The sequence below is a fragment of the Pleurodeles waltl genome, chromosome 6, assembly GCF_031143425.1.
Source record: "Pleurodeles waltl isolate 20211129_DDA chromosome 6, aPleWal1.hap1.20221129, whole genome shotgun sequence".
Taxonomy (NCBI): Eukaryota; Metazoa; Chordata; class Amphibia; order Caudata; family Salamandridae; genus Pleurodeles; species Pleurodeles waltl.
In genome coordinates, this window is record NC_090445.1 from 1,081,658,073 (window position 1) to 1,081,686,056 (window position 27,984).

At 45.6% G+C, this 27,984-nt stretch overlaps 1 protein-coding gene across 17 annotated transcripts in view; it reads right to left on the reverse strand.

Moving 5' to 3' along the window:
• UBR4 (ubiquitin protein ligase E3 component n-recognin 4) overlaps window positions 1-27,984 on the reverse strand; it is a 1,862,787-nt gene that overhangs the window by 1,461,515 nt on the left and 373,288 nt on the right. For all 17 annotated transcript variants that reach the window (XM_069240131.1, XM_069240143.1, XM_069240141.1 and 14 more), the window contains exon 22: window positions 4,556-4,684. In XM_069240131.1, the coding sequence (XP_069096232.1) occupies window positions 4,556-4,684 (129 nt within the window). The remainder of the gene's footprint in view (window positions 1-4,555; window positions 4,685-27,984) is intronic.

Sequence of the window (27,984 nt, forward strand, 5' to 3'; positions counted from 1 at the left end):
TGGAATAAATTGTGCTATTAGGCGAATGTTGTTGTGAATCGCCCACTGCCAAATTCTTTGTGTTAGGAGGCACAATTGTGTTGAGTGTGTTCCTCCTTGTTTGTTTAAATAATACATTGTTGTCATGTTGTCTGTTTTGACAAGAATGTATTTGTGTGTTATTATGGGTTGGAAGGCTTTTAACGCTAGAAATACTGCTAACAGTTCTAGGTAATTGATATGAAATTTTGTTTCGTGTATATCCCATTGTCCTTGAATGCTGTGGTGATTGAGGTGTGCTCCCCACCCTGTCATGGAAGCATCTGTTGTTATAACGTATTGAGGCACTGGGTCCTGAAATGTCCGCCCTTTGTTTAAATTTTGCTGTTCCACCATAGAAGCGAGAGGTATGTTTGGCGGTCTACCAACACCAGATTTTGAAGTTGACCCTGTGCCTGTGACCATTGTGATGCTAGACACTGTTGTAAGGGTCGCATGTGTAGTCTTGCGTTTGGGACAATGGCTATGCATGATGACATCATGCCTAGAAGTTTTAGCACATGTTTTGCTTGTATCTTTTGGTTTGGAAACATAGCACTTATTACCTTGTGGAATGCCTGCACTCTTTGTGGACTTGGAGTGGCAATTCCTTTTGATGTGTTGATGGTTGCTCCTAGATATTGTTGTGTTTGACACGGTTCTAGGTGTGATTTTGTATAGTTGATGGAAAACCCCAGTTTGTGAAGGGTTTGTATGACAAATGTGGTGTCGTTTGCGCATTTTTTTACTGTGTTGGTCTTGATTAGCCAATCGTCTAGGTAAGGGAACACATGTATCTGTTGTCTCCTGATGTGTGCTGCTACTACTGCTAGACATTTTGTGAACACTCTTGGTGCAGTTGTTATTCCGAATGGCAACACCTTGAATTGGTAATGTATTCCTTTGAATACGAACCGTAGGTACTTTCTGTGAGAAGGGTGTATTGGTATATGAAAGTACGCATCCTTTAGGTCTAATGTGGTCATGTAATCTTGCTGTTTGAGCAGTGGAATGATGTCTTGTAGTGTGACCATGTGAAAATGGTCCGATATGATGTAGGTATTTAGTGTCCTGAGATCTAATATTGGTCTTAATGTTTTGTCTTTTTTTGGAATTAGAAAGTACAGGGAGTAAACTCCTGTGTTTTTTTGTTGTACTGGTACTAACTCTATTGCATCCTTTTGCAGTAGTGCTTGAACTTCTAGTCCTAAAAGTTCTAAATGTTGTGGTGACATTTTGCGTGTTTTGGGGGGGATGTTTGGTGGGAAGTTGTGGAATTCTATGCAATAGCCATGTTGGATTATTGCTAATACCCAATTGTCTGTTGTAATCTGTTGCCAAGATTGGTAGAATTGGCTTAGTCTTCCCCCCACTGGTGTTGAGTGAAGGGGTTGCGTGACTTGAAAGTCACTGTTTAGGTGGAGGTGTTTTTGGAGTCTGGAATCTTCCCCTACTCCTTGGGAATTGACCCCCCCGATATCCCCTGAAACCTCCCCTTTGGAAGGAACCCTGATATGGTGTGGTTCTTGTTTGTTGGCTGGTGGTGTCTGTGGGTTGGCCACGAAACCCCCCTCTAAAGGGAGTTTTTCTGAAAGAGCCTCTGCTCTGCGGGGAGTAGAGTGCGCCCATGGCCATGGCCGTGTCTGTGTCCTTTTTAAGTTTTTCAATGGCTGTATCCACTTCAGAGCCAAAAAGTTATTTCTCGTTGAAGGGCATATTAAGGACAGCCTGCTGGATTTCAGGTTTGAAGCCTGAAGTGCGTAGCCAAGCGTGTCTCCTTATGGTGACAGCAGTGTTGACTGTTCTTGCTGCAGTATCGGCTGCGTCTAGTGAAGAGCGGATTTGATTGTTTGAGATCGTTTGTCCCTCTTCCACTATTTGCTGCGCCCTTTTTTGGTATTCCTGGGGAAGATGGTCTACGAGAAGTTGCATCTCGTCCCAGTGTGCTCGGTCATATCTGGCCAGCAGCGCTTGTGAATTTGCGATGCGCCACTGGTTGGCTGCCTGTGATGCTACTCTTTTCCCTGCCGCATCAAATTTTCGGCTTTCTTTGTCCGGAGGTGGGGCGTCGCCAGATGTATGTGAATTTGCTCTCTTGCGAGCTGCCCCTACTACCACGGAGTCAGGTGGTAACTGCGAAGTAATAAACACTGGGTCTGTGGGTGGTGGTTTGTATTTCTTATCCACCCTTGGGGTGATGGCTCTTGATTTTACGGGCTCTTCAAAAATTTGTTTTGCGTGCCGTAACATCCCTGGTAGCATTGGGAGACATTGATATTGGCTGTGTGTAGCCGAGAGGGTGTTAAATAAAAAATCATCCTCTATAGGATCGGAATGCAGTTGGACATTGTGGAATTCTGCTGCCCTAGCCACCAGTTGCGAGTATGAGGTACTGTCTGCTGGCGGTGACGGCTTTGTGGGGTATGACTCGGGATCATTGTCCGGCACTGGGGTGTCATACAGGTCCCAAGCGTCTTGATCCTGATCGTCATGACTTATGGTAGTTTGCGCTGGTGAGTGCATTTGTGGCGGTGTTTGTGCCGGCGATGCCTGTGGTGGAGAGGGCGGAGGCGTGACTTTTTTAACCACTTTGACTTGTGGTTGTGCGTCATCCTTTGGAAGTTCGATCCTTCTTTTCCTCATGATTGGGGGAAGGGTTGATATCTTCCCTGTGTCGTGCTGGATGTACAGTCTCTTTTGTGTGTAGTCTGATTCTACACTTTGGAGCTCTTGTCCAAATCTGTGCATTTGGCCACTTATTCCTTGTTCCTCTGAGTAGGATGAAGGTGTGGTATTTTTCGGCGCCGAGAGAGAATCTTTTTTCGGTTTCGGCACCGACAGAATTTTTGTTCCTTTCGGCATGGATTCTCGGTGCCGATGTTTTTCGGTGCCGGTATCTTGTTTTTGTCTCTCGGAGCCGCTTTCTCGGCTCCGAGGTTGCTCCATGGCGGTCCCTCGACCGGAGTCGGGTGTCTTCGCTATGGGCGTGCCCTTTTTCGGCGCCTTCGACGGGTCGCCTGTTTTATGGGTTGAGCCATGGCCTGTTGGCAGTGGCGTCCCCTGGGCTTTCGGTTTGTCGATGGATTTACTTTTCGACGTCTTACTCACAGTTTGTTGCTGTTGTTCGACGTCGGAGTCTCCGGATTCTGATTCCGGAACCGAGAATGTTTCCTCTTCCTCGTCGAAACGTTGTTTTGTCGACGTGGACGCCATTTGTTGACGCCTGGCTCTTCGGTACCGGAGTGTTTTTCTGGACCGGAAGGCTCGACAGGCTTCACAGGTATCCTCCTTGTGCTCGGGGGACAAGCACAAGTTACAGACCAAGTGCTGATCTGTATAAGGATACTTACTGTGACATTTTGGGCAGAAACGAAACGGGGTCCGTTCCATCGGCTTCGATGTCGCACGCGGTCGGGCCGACCAGGCCCCGGTGGGGGATCGAAACTACCCCAAAGTCTTCCGATGATCGGTGTCGATGTACCTAACTATCCCGATACCGAACGGAACAATACCGACGCTTTCTTCCGAGATTCTGACTAACTTTCCGAACCGAAACACGGAGCGAAAAGGAATACGTCCGAACCTGACAGCGGAAAAAAACAATCTAAGATGGAGTCGACGCCCATGCGCAATGGAGCCGAGGAGGGAGGAGTCCTTCGGTCCCGTGACCAAAAAAGACTTCTTCGAAGAAAAACAACTTGTAATACTCCGAGCCCAACACCAGGCAGCGGACTGTGCCACACATGTGTATCTGCAGCAACATATGCCATCGAACATTTACTTACCATCAATAAGATTCATGCGATATGAATACTGCCAATCCCAATGTAAATGTCCTAAAATAAAGCCTCCTGTTATACATTCCTTAAGTTCTGATACAAGCTGATTGCCCCTGGATGTAATGCACAGGCACAGACAAGCAATTTGTTTACACTCAAATATCTATACTCTAGGTCAGGGGCAGCTGTCATTCATAGTCGTTGATGCTAATAAATTATTTTTGTGGAGTAAAGCAATAATGGATATAGACAAATTAAAAATTACCCTAACACGTCCAGCTATGAGTTAATCATTAATTTACTGGATCACAGGCTTCTTGTCATTACATACTTATGCACCAATTCCCTCCACCATCACCCAGTCACCAGAATCTGTCCTCAAATATTGTATCCCAGGGCCACAAATTTCTCCTCTTGCATCAGACTATATTTGTGTCAGTTATCTGACTTAGCTCAGCATCACAGGGTCATACATCTTGTACATCCTCATCACAATCTCAACCAGCACTGAGACATCACATCAATGAAATACTTGGGTGATGACATTCAGCGCACTCAATCTCATTTTCACTGCTTAACAGCAGCACCGGGATTCCTTTCAAATGATTTAACAATACTCTTGGTCAGAACCTCACCCTCATACCTTATAGAATAGACATTTAAGTGCTGTGACTCAGCAATGCTCGCCAACTTCCTTGTTTAGCAGCATCACCCACGCAGGGAGTTCCCCATGTCCCACTGTTCCAGTGATCTCTTACCAGAGGTGTTATGTTTTTGTTTTCCTTTCTTCGTAGAGTATCGAAATGGGATCCAGCTGCCAGGAGAGAGATGAGCGAAGAGTACAGCTCATCATACTTCACAGTTCTAGAGAAGAGGACCTCGCAAACCTGCAAGTGAAAACGGAGAATAACTTATGACAATAAATATCACAGATACACAATAAAAAAGCTAAGGTTGCTCTTATCTATAGACCTCTTTAGTCATCATAGTACATTATCCTCTCTCCACAATCACTCCTTCCTTCATAGGACAAAGGAAGCCCTTCCTCAAATGGTCAGTACTGGAGCACACACTAACTCCACATAGGAGTTAAGAGTGAGTACACATTTCTCGTCAGTATAGACAACAGGCTATGCCAACTCACAGCTTTCTTCATTACTGCTGCCTACCAGATACTGTCCATAAACTGATGTCAAGTAAGGAAACAACAGGTATTGGTCAGCAAACACACTAAGAGAAGCCACTCGGGACATTAAGAAGTTATTCACCTATAAGATGAGCTTTGCAGTTTGGTAACTTTTCTAGGTTTAAATGCTTTGCTTATTCCTCCCAAACCACTAAAAACATTGAAATAACATACAAAGCATCAGAATAGGAACATCTGCATACCTGATCCCACCCACATTACCAATAAGCCCAGATTCCTCTTAGGGTCAAAATCAACCTCAAGTAGTGTCAGGAACAGCTGAAAGCAGCTCACTAGCTCAATCACCTTTGCTGATGGGGAATTTGGGAACAATACATTTGATGTGGAACACACTATCAATTAGGGAAGATTGTATTTTAGGCCAAGTAACTTTTGCAGCACATATGTTATAAACTGCATTATTTTCACTAATTATCAAGAAGTATCAATTTGGAAATGGAATTGAGAAAAGGTATCCCACCGAACATGGTTCAAAGCACTGCAAACTAAACTTCAACAGTTCTTTTAGGGTTAAAACATTCATAGGAGTTCCAAGTGATGTACGTTCATAGGTTACTCTGAACCCAGCAAATAATTCAGATTGTATGTTCTAGTCAATGGGTCATTTTCCTGCCCAATATCATTTTGGGATATGGGCGATATCCAAAGGTGGTCAACTGTTCTAGGTTTGGCTTTGTACCATGAAAGTGGATAAAATAATACCTGTATTGTTTACTATCTGTTCATTCTGGTCACTATTACTGGTGTCTTTTTAATGACTAATGTTTAGAAAAATGGCTGCGGGAACTTGAATTATATAAAAATGGTAAATATGGCCTAGAACGTAACCTAACCTTCACTTAGACATGCCACAATGGGGTTGGGAGCCATTCACAGGGTCCACTTACATCCAGGGAGATTGATACGGGTCAGGTTAGGCATTCTAAGAGTCCTCTCTGTAATTGTATTCTTTTCCACTGTGGGGAACACAGGATGCTGAAGATATGTAGTGAGTGCTCCTACTGCCAACCTGATATCCACAGGCGCCAGGCATGGTCTCTGGTCTTCTCCCGTGATGCACCAGGAGAGTTCAGAGCAGGTCCAGCCAAAACTGATAAACCGGTCTCTTGCTTACAGCAGTTGTAACAGCTCCATATAGGTAAGATAATTTTTCTTATCTGGGGTTCAAAGTCCACTGTGACTTTGGTCACAGGTCCAAAAATCTTGGGGGCACCTTGTGATGGTCAAGACTGTCTACTAGGCTGCACTTCAGCAAACCGCGTCAGACAGGATTTTGTAGTCCTATTGCTTAACACGGAGGTCTAGCCACCGAACCTTTGTAGTCACTTCTGTGCTTCAGCTCTTTTCCATGACTGGGCACAAGAGGAACAGACCTCATTACAGATCCCTTGGGTGTAGCAGGTGCAGTCCAGTCTTGATGCTGCCACTCTTTGCTGGGTCTTCTTGCAATTCCAGTACTGATCTGAGGATTGAGGGACTCCATCTAAGAATATAATGGGAGCCCTTGGGCAACTGGAGTGGGTAACATTAGGCTCAGATCATGACAACTCTTTAAAGTATCAAGAATTTGGCAAAAACGGGCTGCCATAATTTAAACAAGGATCTCTGCAGTATTTAGAGCAGGAAACGGAGGACATCGGCTTCTGAACTGAACAATCCGGCTGAAATGTTCTGCAGCAAGTTTAACATGAGCCTTCAGGTGTGGAGAAAGTGAGGAAAAGAAAATTCAGCTCAGATTTAGGAAGACTGGGTAAATATTAAGGATTAGGATGGTAACCCTTCAAGTCTCTGATGAAAATGAGGTATCCGGAATGCACAAATGCAAGTCACAAGAAATCAATCATAAGATAAGTGTTATTTTTTATTTTATTTTTTTAAATGGTGTGTCCTGATGACGGTGGTGGGAACTGTAGGAAGCTGGGTTCTGGTTGTAGTACCCTGCCACTTCTTGCCTGGTGTCAGTGTTTAGACTGTAGTACACTGGGATCCTGCTAATCAAGACCCCGGTGACTGTGCTCTCTCCTCTAAATGTGGTTGTTGTAAACCTTTACACCCCACAATTGGCATACTGGTGCACCGATGTAATTCCCCAGTATATGGTACTTCGGTACAGGGTATTGGTGCACCAGGGGTCCCCCATGGGCTAAGGCATGTACTATGCCACCCATGGGAGACTATGCAAACTGTGTCTGCAGGCCTGCCATTGCAGCCTGCATAAAATGGTGCATGCACTTTTCACTTCAGATACAAGGCTTGCCTTATATCACAATCACTGCATTTGGACATTGTAAACTACCCCTCTCTGATAGGCCCTTCAGCCAAAGGGAAACATGCAAGTCCCTAAGTGTGAGGGTACTCCTGCATGAGCAGGGCCCTCCCACAAACACCAGACTCCATTCCCTGGGCTTTGTAAGTACACACTTACCTTGGTTGGGCACCTCTATTGATTCCCGCCCCACAACCCCCCCCCAAAATGGGTCCCATGTAATTTTATTATTTTCCCACTCAGTGCCAAGTGTATATTTTTGTGTGTTATTTTCAAGAGCAGATATATCAAGGTTAGCATAGCTTTAATGCTGTAATGAAGAAACTTATTTTTGCAACACCTGGCGTGGTTCTTTCCTGTGACTGGTTACTGACTATTGTGGTATTGCAAGTGCTTTACATTCCTCCTAGATAAGCTTTAGCTGCTCACCACAGCTAGCCCTAGAGAGCTTTTGCTATCTGGACACCTACTCACTATCACTAAGGGTTGCGTCGACTCAGACTAGAGTGCCTCACCATAGGTGTACACCGTAGGCTGAGCCAGCCAGCTGAGCCAGCCTCCTACATGAACCATAACTATTCTTAATAAAACTTCATGTTGACAGAGTTAATAGCGAATTGGTCTTAATAGAAAATGATTTATGTATTTGAATGTAATATGAATATAACAGATTGCGGTATTTACAGAATGTGCTTTTAATATATGCAATTGCTGTTTTTTAAATTGTGAATGATATTGTTTTTTTTTACTACAGTGAGACCGAGAATGACTGCATAATGGTTTTCAAAGTTTAATAAGGTTAATAGAAAGGTATGCTTTGAATCTTTAAAGAACAATTCAGAAGGAAGTGAAGCACAAAAAGGAAAATATATTTATTCTTGTTGCTAGTATTCTTCACTGCCTTCTTGTGCATCTTGGGAGGGACTGGAGCATCCAGGGCCTCTTGAAATGGCTGGAGCATTCAGAGCCTCTTGAAAGGACAGCGAGTCGCAGCTGTGAAAGGGTGAGCAAGGATGCGGCCCATATGGGGATTGATAATTTGACTCTTTTTTTTTTTTTTTTGTCCAACTGTTCTTGCAGGCTCCACTGCAGTGCCGGATTCAGCATTTGAGATCGGCTTAGAGCTGTTTGGTTTTGAAAGTGGATGCCGTTTTGGGACCTAAGGTCTGCTCAGTGTTGATGCAGAGAAACCCTGTGCTGAGGATCAGGAAGGGCTGACGGGCAGTCCATTACTGAGATGGTTGGTGCCGTAGCAGTCGACGTGGAATGTTTTTCCGGCACCAAGTCGATGGGGTATTCGAAGTAGTTGATTGGTGCCCACCATGGCCGGAAGGCAGTGGGGGACAGTGCCCCTGGATGATGGTCCCTAAAGGCTGAATGTCTTTTAGATGAAGACTGTTCCATATGGTGTTGAGGAAGATGGGCAGTATCAAACATTAACTTGAGTAGGTAGGAGGTTCTCATTCTCCAAGTAGATCGAGGTCCCCTCCAGAGCTGCCCTCGATGGAGAAGGCCTCTTCTTCTGCAACCAACAGATAAGGTTGTTGCTCTCTGTTGACGTCACCAACACAAAAAAGTACAGGTGTCTCCTTCATGTTCCTCCACAACATCATGAGCTGATTTGCACACGGTTGCAATGAGTGTTCATCAAGCAGAAGAACTCAGCTTCTCTGTGTTCCAGTGAGTGTAGGAACCTGGCACTTTATATGGTACACCAAAATGAGGTATAACGTTCAAAGAGTTCAGCGGTTTCCTTACTAGTGAGAAAGGCTTGCTCTAGCAATTGCAAGGTGCTCTTTTAGGGGATAGTGTGGTCGAGCAGCCTTAGGCTTATCAGAGAGGAGTGTTAGACATCTGCAAACACAGACAGGGCCTCATTACTAGTTTTGCAATCTTAAGACCACCAAACTTGCGGTGGCAGTCTCACTGCCTCACTCCCGGCGGTCTGACCTGATTATAACTCTCAGATCCTAACGGAGTGGCGGCGGTCGCAGTCATGGTCAGCCAAAGCAGTGCCCATTGCAGCACCGCCATACCGATCACAAGTCCAGTTTCCTCCAGCCTTTCCTTAGAGGTTTCACCGTCATGGAAAGGCAGGCAGAAAGCCAGTGCTGGGGCCACAGGCGGGCCAGCACTGCCCATGCCTACTGCATGGCACTTCAGGGGACCCCTGCCAGCGCCTTCAGAATGCTGCACTATAGATAGTGCACATTTTCCGAGGGTGCTGTTGTGTGACCGCATTGGCCTCGGCTCCCTTAATGGCGTTGAGGCCAATGCCGTGGCACCGTTTCCGCCAGTCAGCCCGGTGGCAACATAGTAATACGGCAAGGGGTGAGGCTACTGGTACAATGGCAGCCCCATCCTCTTGGGTTTGGAGGTCTGATGGTCGGACCATCAAACTCCTAATGAGCCCCACAGTTAATAAATGAGACGACTCGAGAAGGAGATCCACACCAATTTAAAAAAACAACAAGTATCTTTAGGCACCAGAATCAATACGATCAGGTAAGTATATTTTGCAAGAAAGTTTAGTTCAGAAAAGTCGGCAGTCATTCTTTAAAATTGCAATGCTACCATATAGAGGAAAAACAACTACGGCAAACAGGTATAGTACAGAGACATACAGGACCAATCTCCTGGACTTGAGTTAAGTACTGGGCAACGGTCAAGGCCACACCGGGCAGAACAGGGAAGCCCAGGTGTTGTACGGCGACAAGTTTAGGGCTAGGGATTCAGTCCTCTTATCCTCTGTCCAGGAAATCCAGGTGCAGAGGTTTCTTGGACCGTCAGGTTTCTGCCATCAGTGAAGGTGGAGTGTGTAGGAAGCTGCCTCTGATTATACTATTCCAAAAAAGGTGTAGTGTGCACAGAGTCTAGTGGATCCCAAGAGGCTTTAGAGGCTAAAGTAAATAATACTAATGCTCTCTTTTGTGGTAGTGTGGTGAGCAGTTAGGGTTATCAGATGGTAGCGCTAAGCATTTGTTATACACACACAGTCAAGAAATGAGGCACACACTCAAAGACTAACTCCAGGCAAATGTTTTATGTATCAAAAATATACTTTGTTACTTTATTTCTAGAACCAAAAGAATCTCTATTGCAGGTTAAGTACAGTTTCAAGAATATATCACTTGAAATGCACTTTGTTTACATGTAACCAATACATTTCAATTTCAAAAGTGGACACAGTGCAAATTTTCTTTAAAAGCAATGGAGTCCTATGGGAGGAAAATTAACACAATTTGCAGATAAGTACTCGACTTACAATATCAGTCTTCGGGGGTTAAGGTGTCCACAGGGCAAGGTTTAGGACGACACCAAGGGTGCAACACCAGCAACAGGGAGCGGGCCGGGTGCTGAAACAAACATTGGTGTTGGGCGACTAAGGAGACTGGGGGCACTCAAAGAAATAGCTTGCAGGTAAGAACCGGTGACTTCAAGGCACAGACCTCTGGAGCTTAGATCAGCACAGGGTGCACAAGTCAGCACCAAACACACACCCTCAGAAGCATGGGGGTGGCCGGGTGCAAACAGCACAGCTGCTCAATGCTTTTCAACCCTGGGGCTCACAAAGTTGCTGCAGGCTTGGTCCAGGGAGTCAGCTGAAGAATGCCAATGACTGGACAGGTAAGTAGGAAGACCACTGGACGTTGCTGGTCTTTTAGGTTCCAAGGCCAGGGGGCTGAAGTTGCAGGGGTACCTTTAGGTGTCAGGAAATCTTCACTGGAGCCAGTCGCAGTCAGAGGGGTCCTCTGAATTTAGGCTGAAGGCGTCATCGTGTTGGTCAGGAGGGGTTAACCCAGGATGCACTTGGAGGTGACCTTCTCTGGACTAGTAGGCCACTTGGACACTGGCTGTCGGGTGCAGAGTGGGCAGGACTTGCAGATCCAGGGCAGTTCTGGAGTGCTTCTTGGAGCTTTGTTTGTGGACAGGGCAGCTGTCCTCAGGAGATATGGTCCGTGGGTAGGAGGGCAGTCCTCTGGGGGTTTGTATAGGTTGCTGGTCCTGCAGGATGAGTTGCCTTTTTGTAGCAGGAGTCTTGAAGCTGCAGACAGGCTGGGTCCAAGTCAGTTGTCGTCTGGAGCCTTCTGTGCTGGAGTAGCTCTTCAGTCATCCTTTCATATCACCAGAAATCTGAAGGGCAGGGTTCAGGGGTGCTCCTAAACACTGTATGTAGGGGCGTTACAGGGGTCAGAGGATAGTGCCCAATGGCTACTGACGCTGAGGGTGGCTACACTCTTCCTGTGCCCATTCCCTTTGGGGAGGGTGCACATTCCTAACCCTATCGGCTAACATCCTCCATATCAAGATGAAGGATTCTGCCAGGAAGGGGTTCACCTCAGCTGTGGGCACCTTAAGGGTGGTCCTAGAAGGGGTGGGCACACCTCCTGGTTTTTATTCATTTTCCTGCCAGACCTACTGCCAAAAGTGGGGCTTGGTCCGGGGCCAGGCATCTCCACTAAGTTGAGTGCCCTGGGGCAGTGTAACTTTCTGCAGGAGCCTTTGAGGCTCACCGCCAAGTTCCTGCAGGGGGAAGGTGTGAAGCACCTCTAACAAGAGCAGGCTTTGTTCCGGACCACAGAGAGCACAAAGGCTTTCACCCCATACGGTGAAAAACTTGTCTGTTAGTGGGTAGGTTGGCACAGCTTTATTCAGTCATTAAACCATCACAGCAACCAACAAGAAGCACACGTAATGACAATAATAAATACAATGAATTAAAAACCAAGATAAAACACAAACAAGGGAAATAAGACTGACCCCGAACCCAGTGCTCTAAACGTACATAATTCCATACTTGATAGCATAATTCATTAGAGTTAAAAACAGAAAACAACATTTGTGCACCATACATAAGAGATTAGCACAATTTGTTAACAAAATTCATTTGCAGTCTTTTAAAAAAAAAAACGAGTGCGTAGTCGGGGGGGGGGGGAATCCAAGATGGCGGACGGATTTCCTGGCTGATCGCCACAACCGCTCTAGCCCATCCCTCATTTGAAGGCAGCTCTTCCACACCCGCCGCGAGAGCCGCGGATACCGCACGCCTGCAGCCCGGACCACTGCAGGCGCTGCACAGCCTCTTGGTGGCTTCTACAAAGATTAAGGCCACGTGGACAAGCTGCAGAGGGGGCCGCAGGAGGAATTGAGCGCTGCATGTGCCCTGGAGCCGCGCTCTTCTTTATCGATTGAGTGCGACCTCGCTATTTCCTGGGGACAGTGTTCGGCGGTTGGAGCATCCTGATGGTGCCAAAGCCTATCAGGGCTCCCCGCTCCTTATGGGCACAGCAGAATCCAGACCCAGGGGGAGCCAAAAGGGAAAAAAAGACATCCGGCCCTCGGCTCGAAGGAGCACAGCAACCCTCACGGGAAAGGGCCCCAGCAGAGGATATCTGGCACGGAAAAGGACGCAAGGAACTCTGTTCCAACAATGTTTGCCAGCATTATGAAGACCAAACAGATGCCCCCGGAGAAGGTAGTACCTGACCTACAATCCAGCGTGCCAGGAGCCGATGGAGGGCAGGTATCTGTAGCAGCTATATCTTTTGAAGTACCTATCTCTATATGTGATGCGGGGGGACAGATCCAGCCAGCCCAGAGATTAACAGTACAAGCCCAAGAAACATCGGAGGAGGTGGCGGGTCCCCCCTCGTTTGGGGATGAGAAAGCATCTAAGCAGGAGCTAAAGGATGGGTTTCAGGAGCCTAACCCAGGGAAATGTAATGCACAATCTCACACCTTAATGAAGGAGGCGCTCACAACAGGCTGAGGATATGGTCAAAGACTTAGCGATATGTGACACTCTCACCCCAGCCCCGAGGGGGAAGAGGCGAAACCAGCAAACAGTGATCAGGGGCTGTTTGATACAGCAGAAAGCTTTTTTCCATGTCTGATCAATCTAGAGGTTCAGATCTAGACGAGGAAATTCCAATAACAGACTCAGACATTGAAGTTCGCTCCGTAGCAAGTATCTGGGCATCTAATCACCTAACATGTAGAAGAAAATCATTGGAACAGACTGGTGCTAGGTACAACTCGGGGCTAAGTTCAGGGGAGACCCGCCTAATCCTCAAGGAGGTTTGTGAAATGCAGTGGGACTATACGGACACCCAACAGGCTTTCCTGAAAGTAGATATGGCTGGCAACACTTCAGGGCCCCCTCCTATAGATGGCCCTGCCAAGACCCCTTTGTTGGATCTTATTTACCGGACAATGGTTCATAATCATGAGCAGGCCCAGAAGGAGAGCAGGAAAGTGAAATTGGCAAAGAGACAGTTACAACTATCCATCAAAAAAGTGGTTAAATCCTGCCAGGATATTGGCACACTTATTGCCTCGATGGAGACTCGTACTGAGGAGCTGGAGACCGAAGTTAGAGCAGCAACAGCGCAGACGGCGACACAAGGGCAACAGATCTCGGACATCCAATGGAAACTAAAAGATGCTGAAAACCGCCAGCGGTGGAATAATTTGAGGGTTCTGGGTATAGCTGAGGGCCTCGAGGGGCAGGATACCAGGGCCTATGTAGTTTCACTCTTCAAGAAAGCATTCCCAGATCTTACTGTGTGGGACTGGGAAAAGGAGATCCAGAGAGCACATCGATTCCAGTTAATGAGAAAGAAGCAGACATTGACTACTACTAGTACAGACCAGAGTTATCCACCGGCTATTATAGTGTACTTTGGAAATGTTTTATTGAGGCAGGCGGTGTTTGAAAGGTTTCGCCCCAACTCAAAGATGACTGTGGAAGGTGTATCGTTCTTTACCAGGCCAGACTTTGCACATGCCACAGTAGAGAGACGATGGTGACTCAGGCAGATGATTGTTCAGTTTCAAGAGTTGGGGGCGGAAGCCTACCTGTTGAGCCCTGCGCGTCTAAAAGTTATTTATAAAGCAACCACAAGATTTTTTCTCTCAGAAGTCAAAGCAGGGGAATATGTACAGCAATTGAAAAGTGGTAAAAACGTAAGGGTGGGGGAGGGGGGGGGATAGCTTGTCTCAAAATTAAGTCATTTATATGTAAGCATATGTGGTAATGATTGGGGTAGGCACCTCCCCTCTCCCTAATTTTTCATTCGTGTTTTTTTGTGTTTTTCTGTAGAGGGCACTGGTTAGGAGGGTGGAGAAGAGGGGCTGCGTGGAAGGTTTTGTGAGGCATGAATTTGGGTAGATTATTCAAGTATGGGTGGGCTAACAGGACTGGCAAATTCCATCATACGGGCTCAGAAGCCTGGCGATACCATTTGTAGGGGTAGGGGATGGGTCAGACAAGGAAGGGGCAGGGTGGGTGGAAAGGATAGAGGGGATAATAGGACACAGCAGGGAGAGTGGTGATGTTGATCGTCAGCTGAAAAGGGTTCAGGTGGTGGAAGTAGCAAAGCTGAAAGGTGCGTTCAGGGGAACCAGGAGGAACAACATGCATAAAAATGGGGCAGGAGAGTGAATTACGCATTGCCACAGTAAATGTCTGTGGGCTCAATAATGGCAAAAAGCAACAGCTTGTAGGAGAGGTTTTCAAGTCTTGGAATGTTGATATTATTTGTATGCAGGAGACATATCGCAGGCGCACAAAAGCAGCTAATTGAGTTTCATGGGCGGAGTTTAGTGGTATTTACACTTCAAAATACAACCACCAGAGGGGTTGCTATATTAACTCGAATCAGATCTTTGGTTATACATAAACAATTTGCTGACAAGCTAGGCAGGTTGGCCCTGTTGGAATGCTCGGTTAGAGGGTTAAGGTTTACTACATGTTCCATTTATGGATCAAACAGACGATCCGGCGATATTGGAATCAATTTGCTTAGAACTTACGGCATGGGCAGCGCCGGTTATAATGTGCGGGGATTTTAATATACATCTAGATAATAAAGAACCCTTTCAGGAACAAATGCTGTACCTGGGTAGAAAAAATAAAAATTTTAGGGCGCTTCAGTCATTGGCTATCAATTATGGCTTGATTGACGCTTGGCAGCAGTGTTGACCGCAGGATCCAGGATTCACTTTCTTCTCTGCTCCGCATAAGAAATTAGTCAGGTTAGACTATTTTTTTGTGACAGCATCTTTGCAAGAGCAAATAAGGGTTGATAGGCTCCCTAGAATCATATCAGATCATAACCCATTGGTATTTGCTATAGAGATTGGGAGAAAGGGAGAAAGGGCCCGCAGCCTAGATCTTGGACATTTGATAGGGCATTATTAGCTGATCCAGGTTATATCCAAAAAATGAAGGAATGGATTCCAGAATTTAAGATAAACCAGGGCTCTGCTTCCCGTCAGACAGTATGGGACACATTTAAGGCAGCTGTCAGAGGAGAAACTTTGAGCTATGGGATAAGTAAGGAGAAAATACGCATGGATCAAATTAAAACTAATACAGAAAGCTGGTGATAGCGGAGCAACGATTAGGGGAGGCGATCGGTAGTGAAGAAGAGACCTCTGACATTTTGTGTGATGTAAATATTAAGGCAGAAGCCACTAAGATTTTTATGGAAAGGGTTGCTGCAAACTTTTTGGCGCATCGTCAGGAATGTTATGAGTATAGTGGGAAAGTCGGCCAACAGCTAGCCTTAAAAATAAGACAGAAGCAGGTTTCTGGGAACATTAAAAGTTTAATGAATGAGGATGGGCAGTTCGTTCATAATGGCCCAGAGATTCTAGAAGCCCTTAGACAGTTTTTTATCAAAAACTATATAGTCAGGAAGAACAGTCCCAAGAAAAGGAGGGGCTTGGTATTATGGGCAATGAGATATTAGGTCAACTGAGAGAGGAAGATAAGGTAGCTTTGCAACCACCCGTGACACTCAAAGAATTGGATACAGCAACTCGTGCTCTGGCAAGTTGGAAGGCGGCAGGGGCGATTTAATTCCACTAGAATTTTATAAGGTCTTTTTTGTGGCGATACGTAACCAGCTGTCTAGCCTATTTATCGAGAGGGGGGGGGGGGCAAGATGATAGTCTTTCTGAAAAAGGACAAGCAACCCTGCCTTCCCGGCTCATATCGCCTGATTTTGTTAATTAACAGAGATGCCAAAATTTATGTTAAAATACTTGCCAGCCGACTGAGCTCGGTAATTTCTGGTTTAGTATCTCCATGGCAGCATGGCTTTATTCCAGGGAAGAGCACAGCGGATCACATAAGACGGGTTATTGCGCTACTTGATGCTAGTGCTACGGTCAAGCTTCCTATGGCAGTAATTCTGCTGTATGCAGAAAAAGCGTTTGATCGGGTTCACTGGCCCCTTCTATGGGCTGTCTTGCGCAAAAATAACGTCGGTCCTGGGTTTGTTAAAGCAATTCAACAGCTCTATCACAAACCAACGGCTACATTACAAGTTGCCGGGCTGAAGTCAGCTTCAATCAGTATCCAGAGAGGTACGTGACAAGGCTGTCCGTGTTCACCATTGCTCTTCGCGCTATACATTGACCCCTTGATCAGGAGATTGATTAGCAATAATCGGATCATTCCAGTCTCATTGAAAGTGGGGTGCACTAAGATCTTAGTATATGCAGACGATATTGCGGTGGTTACTACTGATCCTAGGACTGCTATATTGGAAATAGAGCAGGAAGCCCTACAGTTTGGGAAAAGGTCTGGCTATCTGTTGAATAAAAGCAAATGTCAAATTTTGGTGAATGAATCAGAAGACTTTAAGGATGAGCGTGTAAAGACAGGTTCAATATCTAGGTGTTAGATTGATAGCAAATCTTGACGAATTAGTGAAAACAAACCTAGCCCCAGTTCTAAGTAAGACTAGGAAAGATATTGCTCGCATTAATAACCTACATTTATCACTCATGGGACGGTGCAATGTGATTAAAATGGTGTTTTTACCCAAAGTACTCTATCTTTTTAGAACAATCCCGCTAGAGATTGGGCAGGAGTGGTTTAAACTAATAGGACTGGTTAATAGTTTTATATGGTCCTATACGAAACCACGCCGGGCTTTCCACTTTATGACGCTTCCAAGAGAGAAAGGGTGGCGGGCAATCCCAAACTGTAAACTATTATCTGGCGGCAGTACTGCAGTATGCACAGACACTCTATATCACGGATAGATCCAGGCAAGATACTCTCCCTTCAATATATACCCTGATCCTGTGTAAAGAAGCAGATGCAGTTTTCTTGCGGATTTTGTAACCTAGCTATTATAAAAAATTGTAAATTTAAGATAATCTACTCCGCATTTAAGGTTTGGACTCCGGTCACACGCAAGATAGGCATAGGAAAAGTATGCTACTATACCCCTTTGTGGAATACCCCAATATTTCCAGCGATCTTTAAAGACCATTATTGTTTGAAATGGGGGGGGGGGGGTCGCAGTATCCATAAAGTTGGGGACTTTTCCTTTCTGGCAGCTGCTTTAAATCATTTGAAGACCTAAGCGCAGAATTTGCTCTGGAAAAAAGATTTTTTTAAATTTATACAGATCAGGGCTTTTCTATCAACCGGTATGACTCAAGGCCTGTGCATAGACAAGATTAAGCTGATGGAGGTTTCGGGACACCCCACTAGTTGCGGTATTAAGAATTTGTATCCACTTCTTTTAAATGCAATACAGGATGATCTGGTTTTACTTGTAAAAAGTGGGAAGGGCGGGTTGGAGCCAAAGAGGCAGAGGTTTGTGAGTCAATGGAAATGGCACTGACTGTTTTACTGTCTGCGGGCCCTCAAGCTCAGCATTTTATGGTATTGTACAATCTATATTCTACACCGGATAAGATTGCGAGCTGGGGTAAGATTGCTGGTATTACATGCCCGCGTTGTGGTAGCCCGAAAGCAGATCTTTGCCATATGGTTTTTGAGTGTGTAAAATTGTCAAGCTTGATTACCAGCATATCTGATATCTTGAATAAAATTTTGAAACAGGCAGTCTGACACCTCAAATGGTTTTAATGGGGGTTGATTATTCAGTCTGTAAGAATCGAGATAGATACTTTTTGTTCATAGCAATGCCTGTATTACGTAGCTGTGTAGCATCTTATTGGCGGGATGTAGATTCCCACGGTTTAATCAATGGTTCTCACGGCTTTTATTTATTTCTCATTTGGAAAACAGCCTGTATGAATTAAAAGGAGTCACAGCCGGGAAAAAGGGCACTAGAATTTGGGCACCCTTTGCTGCTTGGCTCCTGGGCCCTGAGAATACGCTAGTTTAAAAATGAATACTATATGGGACCTCAAACGTTACAGATCTTGATAATTGATTAGGAAGTCTCTCTCTCTTTGTAGGTATTACAATATCGACGTATTCATGCGGCAAACATGTAGCCTAGCTGTGTGTTAAAAAAAAAAAAAAAAAAGTGTGTATATGCCATGCAGCCACAAGGAACTTGCCAACTGCTAGCACTATAGCAGAAGTATCACTTTTTAGGATCCTAAAAGCAGTAGCACATTGTCGAGTGCCCACGTTTCGAGCAGATGGGTATTATCCATTTAAGTCGAGGGAGAACATAAGCTGTGCAAAAAAGCAACAAAAAAAACGTTTATCGGTCTCAGGATCTACACCACAAGCCGGGCATGTGTTCGATACAGGTGTTGCCCTCCAGCAACTTGTCAAGGACATTAGTGGCAAGCACCTGTAGCAAAAACAAATGTATAGGCGCTTGCAAGGGGATCAAGGATAATATCTAGGAAGGGCTCATGTTGAGGATACCACTTAAGGTTGAGACACTGATTGGTCAGTCGTCCATGAGTTGTAGTGAAAAGATGATTCCTACTAGCATAAGCCCAATAAACTGATTTCATATATAGCATTTGGGCTTTCCTTAATCCCAGAGGATTCTCCCAAAAGCGCCAAAGAACCAAGATACAGAACCAATTAGACACATTCTTAAACCATGGGTCATAAGCTACATTAGGTCTATTTAAAAGAGCTTCTATAGGTACTTAAGCTGTATAAATCTTCAAGGCAGGGGATACAGCTCTTGCATCGGTGCTCTTGTACAACCGCAAAATGGCACCTGAACTATGTTGCAAGGTAAAAGCGCTGCTACTTATGTGATTCTCCCGTTTAACATTATTTGTAATCCTAACACCAAGATAGTCTATGGTACCAACCCTGTCCAAAGGGACACCATCTGTAGAAATTGTGCATCTCTTTGGTGGCCCAGGACTAACCACCATTGATTTGGTTTTGCTAACATTCAATTCGAGTCCATGATCTGCACAAAAGTCTGTAAACCTATCGATAAGGATCTGTAGACCTTTCGGAGTTTTAGAAATGAGGAGGGAATCATCCGCAAAGAGTAATATAGGATTTTATTTTAGCATTTAAAGAGGGGGCATCGTTCTGGCAAGAAGACAAGGCTTGCACCACCCCATTTATGTACAAAGTGAATAGCAAGGCTGCCAGAACGCAACCTTGCCGAACCCCTGCTGAATGGGGATGTGATCATTTAATTCCCCCGTTTGCCCCTTCTCACTTGGGCATATGTACCTTCATGGAGCCGCACTAGGAGGTGAATTAAGTTCCTGGGTATACCCACTTTATCTAAAGCCTCCCATAGTTTCCGTCTGGTAACCAAATCAAAAGCAGACCGAAGATCCATGAAAGCAACATACAGACTTTGTTTGACAAGTGTTACATATTTCCAATTTAAAAGAGCCAACAGGAAGACTTGGTCTACAGTTCTTGTTTTGGGCCTATAACACCCCCCAACCCCCCCCCCCCTTGGAGATAGTACAAAACATGATTGTCCCCTACCAGCTCTAGAAGCCTATCCAAGACCTGTTTTGCAATTTTTTTTGTAGATTGTCAATAAGGCTGTTAGGTCTATAGTTAGCAGGGGAGCTCACTTCACCCTTTTTGTGGATAGGTACAATTTCAGCACCCTTCCATGTAGCAGGGATAGGGCCACTTGCTGCGATACATAAATGTTATCCAATGCTAACTACTCCAGACTTTTGCCTCAGATTTATATAAATCACTAGGTATTTTATCAGGGCCAGGGGCTTTGAAGGATTTCAGGGAAGCAATTGCAGTGCTAGTTTCTCCCAGGGAGAAAACAATGCGGTCATCAGGACTGCTATGGCCCACCTCAAGCCCACCTGACACGGGGTTCGTTCAATCTGCCTTGAGAGGAAACATTTGCCACTGATTTCACTGTTGTGCCATGCATAAAGGTCGGAAAAGTGGTCAACCCAACACTCTGGTTGGATGTAATAATGATTGTATCTGCCTTTCTCGTAATTTTGGGAGAGTAACTTCCAGAAGGACCTACTGTCATTTGAATTGGTTGCTTCAAGCAAGTTCTGCCAAACAGTATCACCCCAATTTTTCTTCACCTGTACTAGCGCTTTGTTATAGGCAGTTCTGTCTCTAATCCACCCCTGTGAGCGAGACACGACCGCTGTCTTTAGTGATGATTTAGCCTTTAGAAAGTCTTTGTTGAACCACTTATTTTTAGTATGTGTAGATGCTAATCCTCTTGGTAGTAGTCTTGCTATAAAAATATAACTTGTAGTTTAAAAAACAGGGTCTCGTGAAAGTCCAGAATTGGAATATTTTACATTTCAGAATCCTCATAGAGATAATGCATCAATAAACAATTTGTAGATCTCCTTGCACAGAAAGGGGTTTGCCATCACCTTCCGCCAGGTAACACGTTTATAATCATTGGTCAGTAATGGCTCAGGCACCAGGGTGGATGATTATTTTGAGTTCTCAAATACTTCACTACGCCGGGTAAGGAGTAGGGAATTATGATCGCTATCATGGCAGAAGTCAACCTTCATGTCCTCAAACATGGGCCACAATCTAACATCAAGTAAAAAGTAATCGATAATGCTGGTCTGCTGGCCGCGCTTAAAGTTAAAAGCACTGTGCTGATCAGAGAGGGTATGCCCTTTAAAGGACCTAAGCCCTTGCTTGAGAGAGAGTGCTGTTAGCTCAAGGGCAGCACGCAAATGAATAAACAGTTGTTTACCCATCAATCGGGGATAACCCAGTGCTCATCATCGTCTGCGGTCAAATCGTTACTATAAGGGGATGGTTCAAAGAAGCAATTAACATCACCAGCGACCACTAAACTTCTAGAGTGGTGTAATGTATCTGTAAGCTGAGCCAGGGTCTGAGCCTCCACACCCCTGTGGCACTGATCAAGCATACATATCGATTATAGCTATTCTAAAACCTTGCTTAAAGTCAAACTGAATGCCTAACAGGTCTGGGGAGTATTTTTAAAGCTGAGGGAATTCACTGCAAAGTTTTGTTTATTAATATCAGGAGGCCACCCTTAGCCAGACCATTGCCAGCAGCAGCAGCAGCAGCAGCAGGTTGGGCCTCTACATGATCAGATAGAAAACCATCCAAGGAGACTAGGGTCAATGCCCAGGTATCCTGGAAAATGCATATATCTGGTTTATTAACGTAAGCCACCCACGCGGGATATATTAATGTACTACTCAGCCCTGTCAAGTTCCAAGACATGATAGATAGCCTAGAACAATTCTCCTGAGTGTTAGACCTGTTACTCTGAGCTGCCTCCCCTGTCCCACAGTCAGCAATCCCAAGCAACACACCATTCTTTCTCATACAGGCTTCTATTGGAATTTCAGCATGAAAGTTTACGTTTAGTCAATCAATAGCATTAAAATCGGATGAGTTACTATTTACCAGAGCTGGTGCTTGTGGTTGGCTTGCAACGGCCTTCTCATTGGCATCTCTAAGATGGCCTGTGTGGGCATTTTTCAATAAATCCAACACTGGTATCAGTGTGGCTTTATTGAGCTGAGAATTTTAATATCAAACTTCCAAATCTTCAGTGAAGCCATCATAATGACAAACTCCCAGCCCAAGTCATCAATATGGCCACACTGCACTTACAATGTCTAACAACGGATTTAGACAATGTAGGGGAATATTGCTCATGGAGTCAAGCCCTCACGTGAGGTATAGTGCACCCTGCCTCAGGGCTGCAGGGGCTGCTAGAAGGGTGACTTACCTATGCCACAGGCCGTAGTTTGTGGGTATGGCACCCAGAAAGGGATACCATGTCAACTTTACCTTTTTTTCTCCCTACCAACACCCACAATCTGCAATGGCAGTGTGCATGTGTTTGGTGAGAGGTCCCTCAGGGTGGCACAACACATGCTGCAGCCCTTAGGGCTACAGGGCTCTTCGTACCACTGGTACCTCTTACAAGGGATTTAGTTGTGTGCCAATTGTGAAAGCAATTGTACAGTTTGGGGAAAGAACACAGGTGCTGAGGTCCGGTGAGCAGGATCCCCAGCACACACACAGTCAAGTTAGCATAAGGTATCAGGCACAAATTGGGGTAGGGGTTAACCATGCCAAAAGCGGCACTTTCCTACAGAGGTGGCCCACAGAAACAGGCCACTGCCGTGGGCTGGGAGACCAGACCAGCTGAATCAGTAAGTGGGGTCAAGTCTCACAAGCTTGGTTGACGCAGGGACACCAATGCTCCTGTCCTCTTCGGTCCTGGGAGTCTGGGTGCAGACAGTGGACCATCAGGTTGTTGGCACCAGAGGCAGTCACAGTTGAGGAGGGCCTGCACAAAGAGGCTGCAGACATCGGTGTGAAGGTCACAGTGGGGAAAACCACAATCAACTGTCTCTGGAGAGGCTGGGGACCACACTGTTACCATTGGCCCACTTCAACTCAGGCTGGGCGGCATGGGTTCAGTGGTGCTGTCCGGCGTCCGGTTTTGGTGGTCCTTAGTCCTCTTCAATGTTTCTAGGATGCCTGCAAAGGTGCAGGGAAGCCACTCCCCTGCTCCATGGGTATTCCTGGTGCTGGGGTGAAGGCTGGAAATCTTCCCAGGCCTTTGGAGGTTTCAGCACTTTGAGGACGAGGCTTCTTTCTGGCAATTGTCTAAGTCAGTAGGTAGGTAGGTAGGTATGTAGGTTGGAAGGGGTGGTGCCGAGTCAGTTGGTGATCTTCCATACTTGCATTTTGCATCTCTGGGGTGTACTTCAGGTTCGCAGGGATCTGATTTCCTGCATTTAGGGGTACTTAGGGGAGTGTAGGAATGTAACCAATGGGCTGCTTACCCTGGGGGGTCATTTTACCCCCTATATGACCACTTCTTGTGGGAAATGAGCATAGACCTGTTCGAGTTCCTTGTTCTACCATCACCAAGGTGGAAGACTCATAAGTTGTGTTCACATTAAGCAGCGCACCTTAGGGGTGGGATTGACCAGAGAGGTGGGTACACCTCTCTGACAACTCATTTTCCCACCTGTCCAGCTGCCAAATGGGCCCTGGGCCGAAGGGTATGGTGGGGTTTGACATCCTCTGAGGGAAGACAGAGCTACATTTGAAGGGCATCTTTGAAGCCCCCGTCCTTGGAATGCAGATTTGCAGGTTCTCTTTGGAGGGGTGTACTAACACCCTTGCCAGAGAAGTCTTTGTCCCTTTCAGGCAGACAGCAAAGGGGTTCACTTTTGGGGTTCAGAACCGTGTCTGGTGATGGCAGGCTAATTAGAACTAGTCAGCCAGCACACAGGTTTTTCAGGGGAGGAGGGTGGGGGGTTGTTAGGGACCTCTACGGTGCCCTCTGGAGGCATGTATTTAAAAAAAAAAGAAAAAAAAAAAGTAATCACTTGAATTAATGAGGGTTTATCAATAAGAGACGTTTGATATCAAACATCCCTAGTTTCAGTGAAGCCATCATGTAGCTGGGGAACTTGTATTGACCAGTGTCCAGCACATGTACTTAAGAGATTCCCTGTTCACTTACTATGAATAGGAATCGACAGACATGGTAAGGTCATATCTGCTCTTGCAGATGTGCCCACACAAGTAAAATAATGCACCCTGCCTTACGACTAAGTCCTGCTGGGGGGGTGACAAAGATATTGCATGCAGTGTTAGGGGACATGGCACAGCTGTGGGCAATGTCATGTTTTCACTTTTAGTTGCACCAAGACACGCAGCCTGCAGTGACAATCTGCATGTGCTGGGTGAGGGGTCCCTGAGGGTGGCACAATACATGCTGCATCTCTTGGAGACCCTCTACAGTACCCTACCCTAGGTACGAAGGGTAACATTTACTAGGGACTTACAGGGGGATGCAAAGGTATTGCCAATTGGGGAACAACAGCACAGTTTTTAGGGAAAGATCTGGCACTAGGGACCTAGTTACCAGGAACCCAGAGCACATTCAATCAAAGGTGCATCAATTACCAGGAAAAAAGTGTGGGTGACCATGTCAAAAAGGGGCACATTCCTAGAGCTGACAGAGTTTGAAGACTTGATGTAAGTCGGTCAAGGATACTTTGTGTGGGAGCAAGGACAATAACGGAAGAGCATCCATTCCATTACCAAAGAGACATTCTTGAGAGGCGCAAAGGGCAGGGCCCTGGAGGGGCTGCGGTCGAGATGAACCCGACTCGATCGAAATCTTTATCAGTTAATGAGCAAGAGAAAATAGGAAGGTAAACAAAGACAATACCAATGGTGGGGAAGGCAGTATGTGGACCAAAAAGAGCACAGCAGTGGTATCAAATCAAAGCGCACATCCAAACTCTATAGAAGAGAGAAAAATCCAACAATGGAGTTGATGCCCATGCACATTATTACCAAAAGGAGGAGTCACTATCTTGTGACTTGAAAGACTTCTAAGAAAAAAAAAAACTTGCACACATTCGGACCCAACAGTAGATGGTAGGAGTAGGCCAAAAATGTTTATCTACAGCCAAATTTCTCCAACTTAAGTTTTCCTAACTATAACTAGCTTTAGCCCAAGTTTATTTTTAAGTGAATTTCCTTTTTAAAAAAAATAATGTTTAATCAAAATATGTTTCAAATCAGAGTACAGTGTAGACAGTACTGAGCAGTTATGTGGAGTGTCAAACACTACAGTGGAGAGTTTTGTAAAGTCTGTCACACTGAAGCATTATAGTCTGGTATCGAATGGCGCTCAATAGAGTATATTAGTGCATTGCACAGTGTACAAAAGTTATTTTCTACTGGTATGGTGTCTCATTATAGGGGAGTCAAATATAGACCGGAGCAGCAAGTTGTACAGTCAAATAGGGTGTTGTTGACTGTCAGAGTAGTGTTTAGAGAAGGGTGAAGTAAGGTGTAAGAGTAGAGTATAGTCAATTCTAGAGTCGAAGGTTACAGTTGAGGAGGGTGGAGTGGTGTATCAGAGAAAGGCTGAGTGGTGCATAGACAACAGTCATACATGTAGTACTGTGGAATAAAGTGGATGGGAATAGAGTGTCAGAGTACAGTACTATGTTACAGAGTGGAGCTGCATACAGTAGAATAGAGTGTCATACAGTGAAGTGGCATAAAGCGGAGTAGTTAGAGTAGAATAAAGCAAGGTACAGTGGAGCACATTGGAGTGTGGTAGTGCAGAGTGGGGTAAAATCTCAGGGTGGAGTGGCATGTCGAAGTTTGTAGTGGCATGGAGTAGAGTAGTGTACAGTTGAGTAAAGTATAAATTGAAGTAATGTGTTTTACAATAGTGTAGTGGGGTGTAATAGTATTGGTAAGTGATTTAGGCTACAGCAGAGTAGAGTGGCATCCAATTTAGTTGATGTTTGAAGAGTGGAGTGGTGTACAGTACAGTTTTGTAGAGTGTGGTATAGTAGAACAGTGTAGTAAAACAGCACTGAATGCTGCGGAGTAGAATGGAGTACTGAGTTAGAGTAAACTTGGCTGCAGTGGCATACCAACTTGCATACGGTGTTATATAGTGACTAGAGTATTGTAGAGTAGAGTGCTGCACAGTGGCATACAATATAGTAGTGTTGAACAGTGGAGTGAAAGGATGTAGACAAAATTAAAGTGTCAGAGTGACATACAGTATAGCAGTGTTGTAAAGTGGAGTTGCATAGAGAATTTTATTGTAAGAAACTGTGGAGCTGCACAGAGGTGCAGAAAACTGCTCTTTCTGACAAGGTCACCCCTTCTTTTTGTCCTAGTACAGAGTACTAGGACTGAAGGTGCAATGGGCCTCTGCTAACCAGCCCCACAAAGCAGGTGGTCTTTCCCTAAAACAAGGTAAAATGGTCTAATAGAGTTAAAAATGTCGCACAATTTAGCACCTCCTGCAAGTCACTAGTAAATGGTACCAATGGTACCTAGGACATTGGTACTAATCAGGGTCACCTAAGGGCTGCAGAAGGCATTATGCCAACCAAAGGGGCCACCATACAAACTAAATGTAGACTGCACTGCAGGCTGCGTGACATGTAGGAAAGTAGTATATTTCGTTCATAGTTACCGTCACTTTTCGCTTGGTGTCAGTGAGATCAGCCTCTGTCCACAAAACTCATGCGATGTGGGACATCTGTTTTGTTGTGCAGGTGAGGCCTCCTTGTGATTCCCTGCGTCCACTGTTTTTGGGTCACACGTGGGGGCTCCAATGACTTCAGCTGGCCTTCCTCCGTACTGAGGGCCAGCCCGGACTCCCCCTTAAGTGTAGAGTCTCCTGGACCTTGCTGGTCCCCAAAACTCTGGAAATACCGCTTCAGCTCCTCCTTGCATTTGCCAGTGCTGGTTGGTGACCTGACTGGTCCCTGACCTTCCTGCAATCCAGCGACCATCGAGGGACAGACCGTAGGTGAATCCTGGGATCTTCTGCAGCTCCTGGACACCGCAAGCTGGACTTATTCCACCGACTTGCAGGAACTTCACCTCTAGGAGGGTGGGCATTGCCACCAGCACCTCCAAGGGTGCTGGACTCTGTCCCCTTCCTTTTCAGGTCCTTCACATCCAGAACACACCCTTGGGTTTCACCGGTCTTGTCCACGGGTCATGACAGCAACTGGACAATCTGAGACTTCAACTGACTTCGAATAGAGTCCCTTCTTCCCTCTGCATCAAGGTCTGTGGTATAGGTACTCCTGTCTTCTGGGTATTCTGGGGTGGGCCACTCCCCAACCGTCCTCTTGTCTGCTGGTTTCCTCGGAGTCCACTGGGAAGGGTCCGGAATCGCACAAACTCCAACCACTACTCCCCCTATGTAGGAAGCTGGCACGGTGGGTACCCAAGGTACTTAAACCTTACACCAGGTTCAGTTATCCCCTCTTAGTGAAGGAAGTGTCTAGAAGCCAGGCTCTAGCTGTGGATGAGCAGCCAAGGCTTATCTAGGAGACATGCAAAGTTCATGCAATACCACCTGTAGTCACATAGCACTTACACACATGAAAGAAACCACAGTGTTACAAAAATAAAGGTACTTTAGTGACAATACAAAAATTACTAAAAAGGCAGTACTGTCTTAGGAGGTAAGTAAACACACCAAATATGTACACTAGTAATCAGAAATAGGAATTGAAAAGGTTAGAAAAGAGTGCAAATGTAGATAACTAGTAGTGACCCTACGGGGAGCCCAAACCATATACTAAAAAAATGGAATGCAGACACAGGACCCTCATAGCTAAGTGTAATGGGAGCTGGGGGTACTAGAAAACCAAAGATGAAGACTACACAATACCCTCCAGTGACCAGGAAAGCAGTAGTAAATCACTGGAATTTCCCCAAACCACCCAAAAGGAAGGAAAATAAAAGACAGCCAGACAAGAAACCAGCAGTGGATTCCCAGAGAAGACATGTGGAGAGAGGGGACCAAGTCCAAAAATCACTTGGGAGTCCAGCTGTGCTTGCAGGAGTTGGTCGACGGTGAGGAAGAAAAAGGTCAGGACTGCAGCCCTGGAGCCGGAGAAGAGTTCCTGTTGGATGCATATGGTGTCCCACGCTGGAGTGAGGATTGCAGATGGGTATCGGTACATAATTT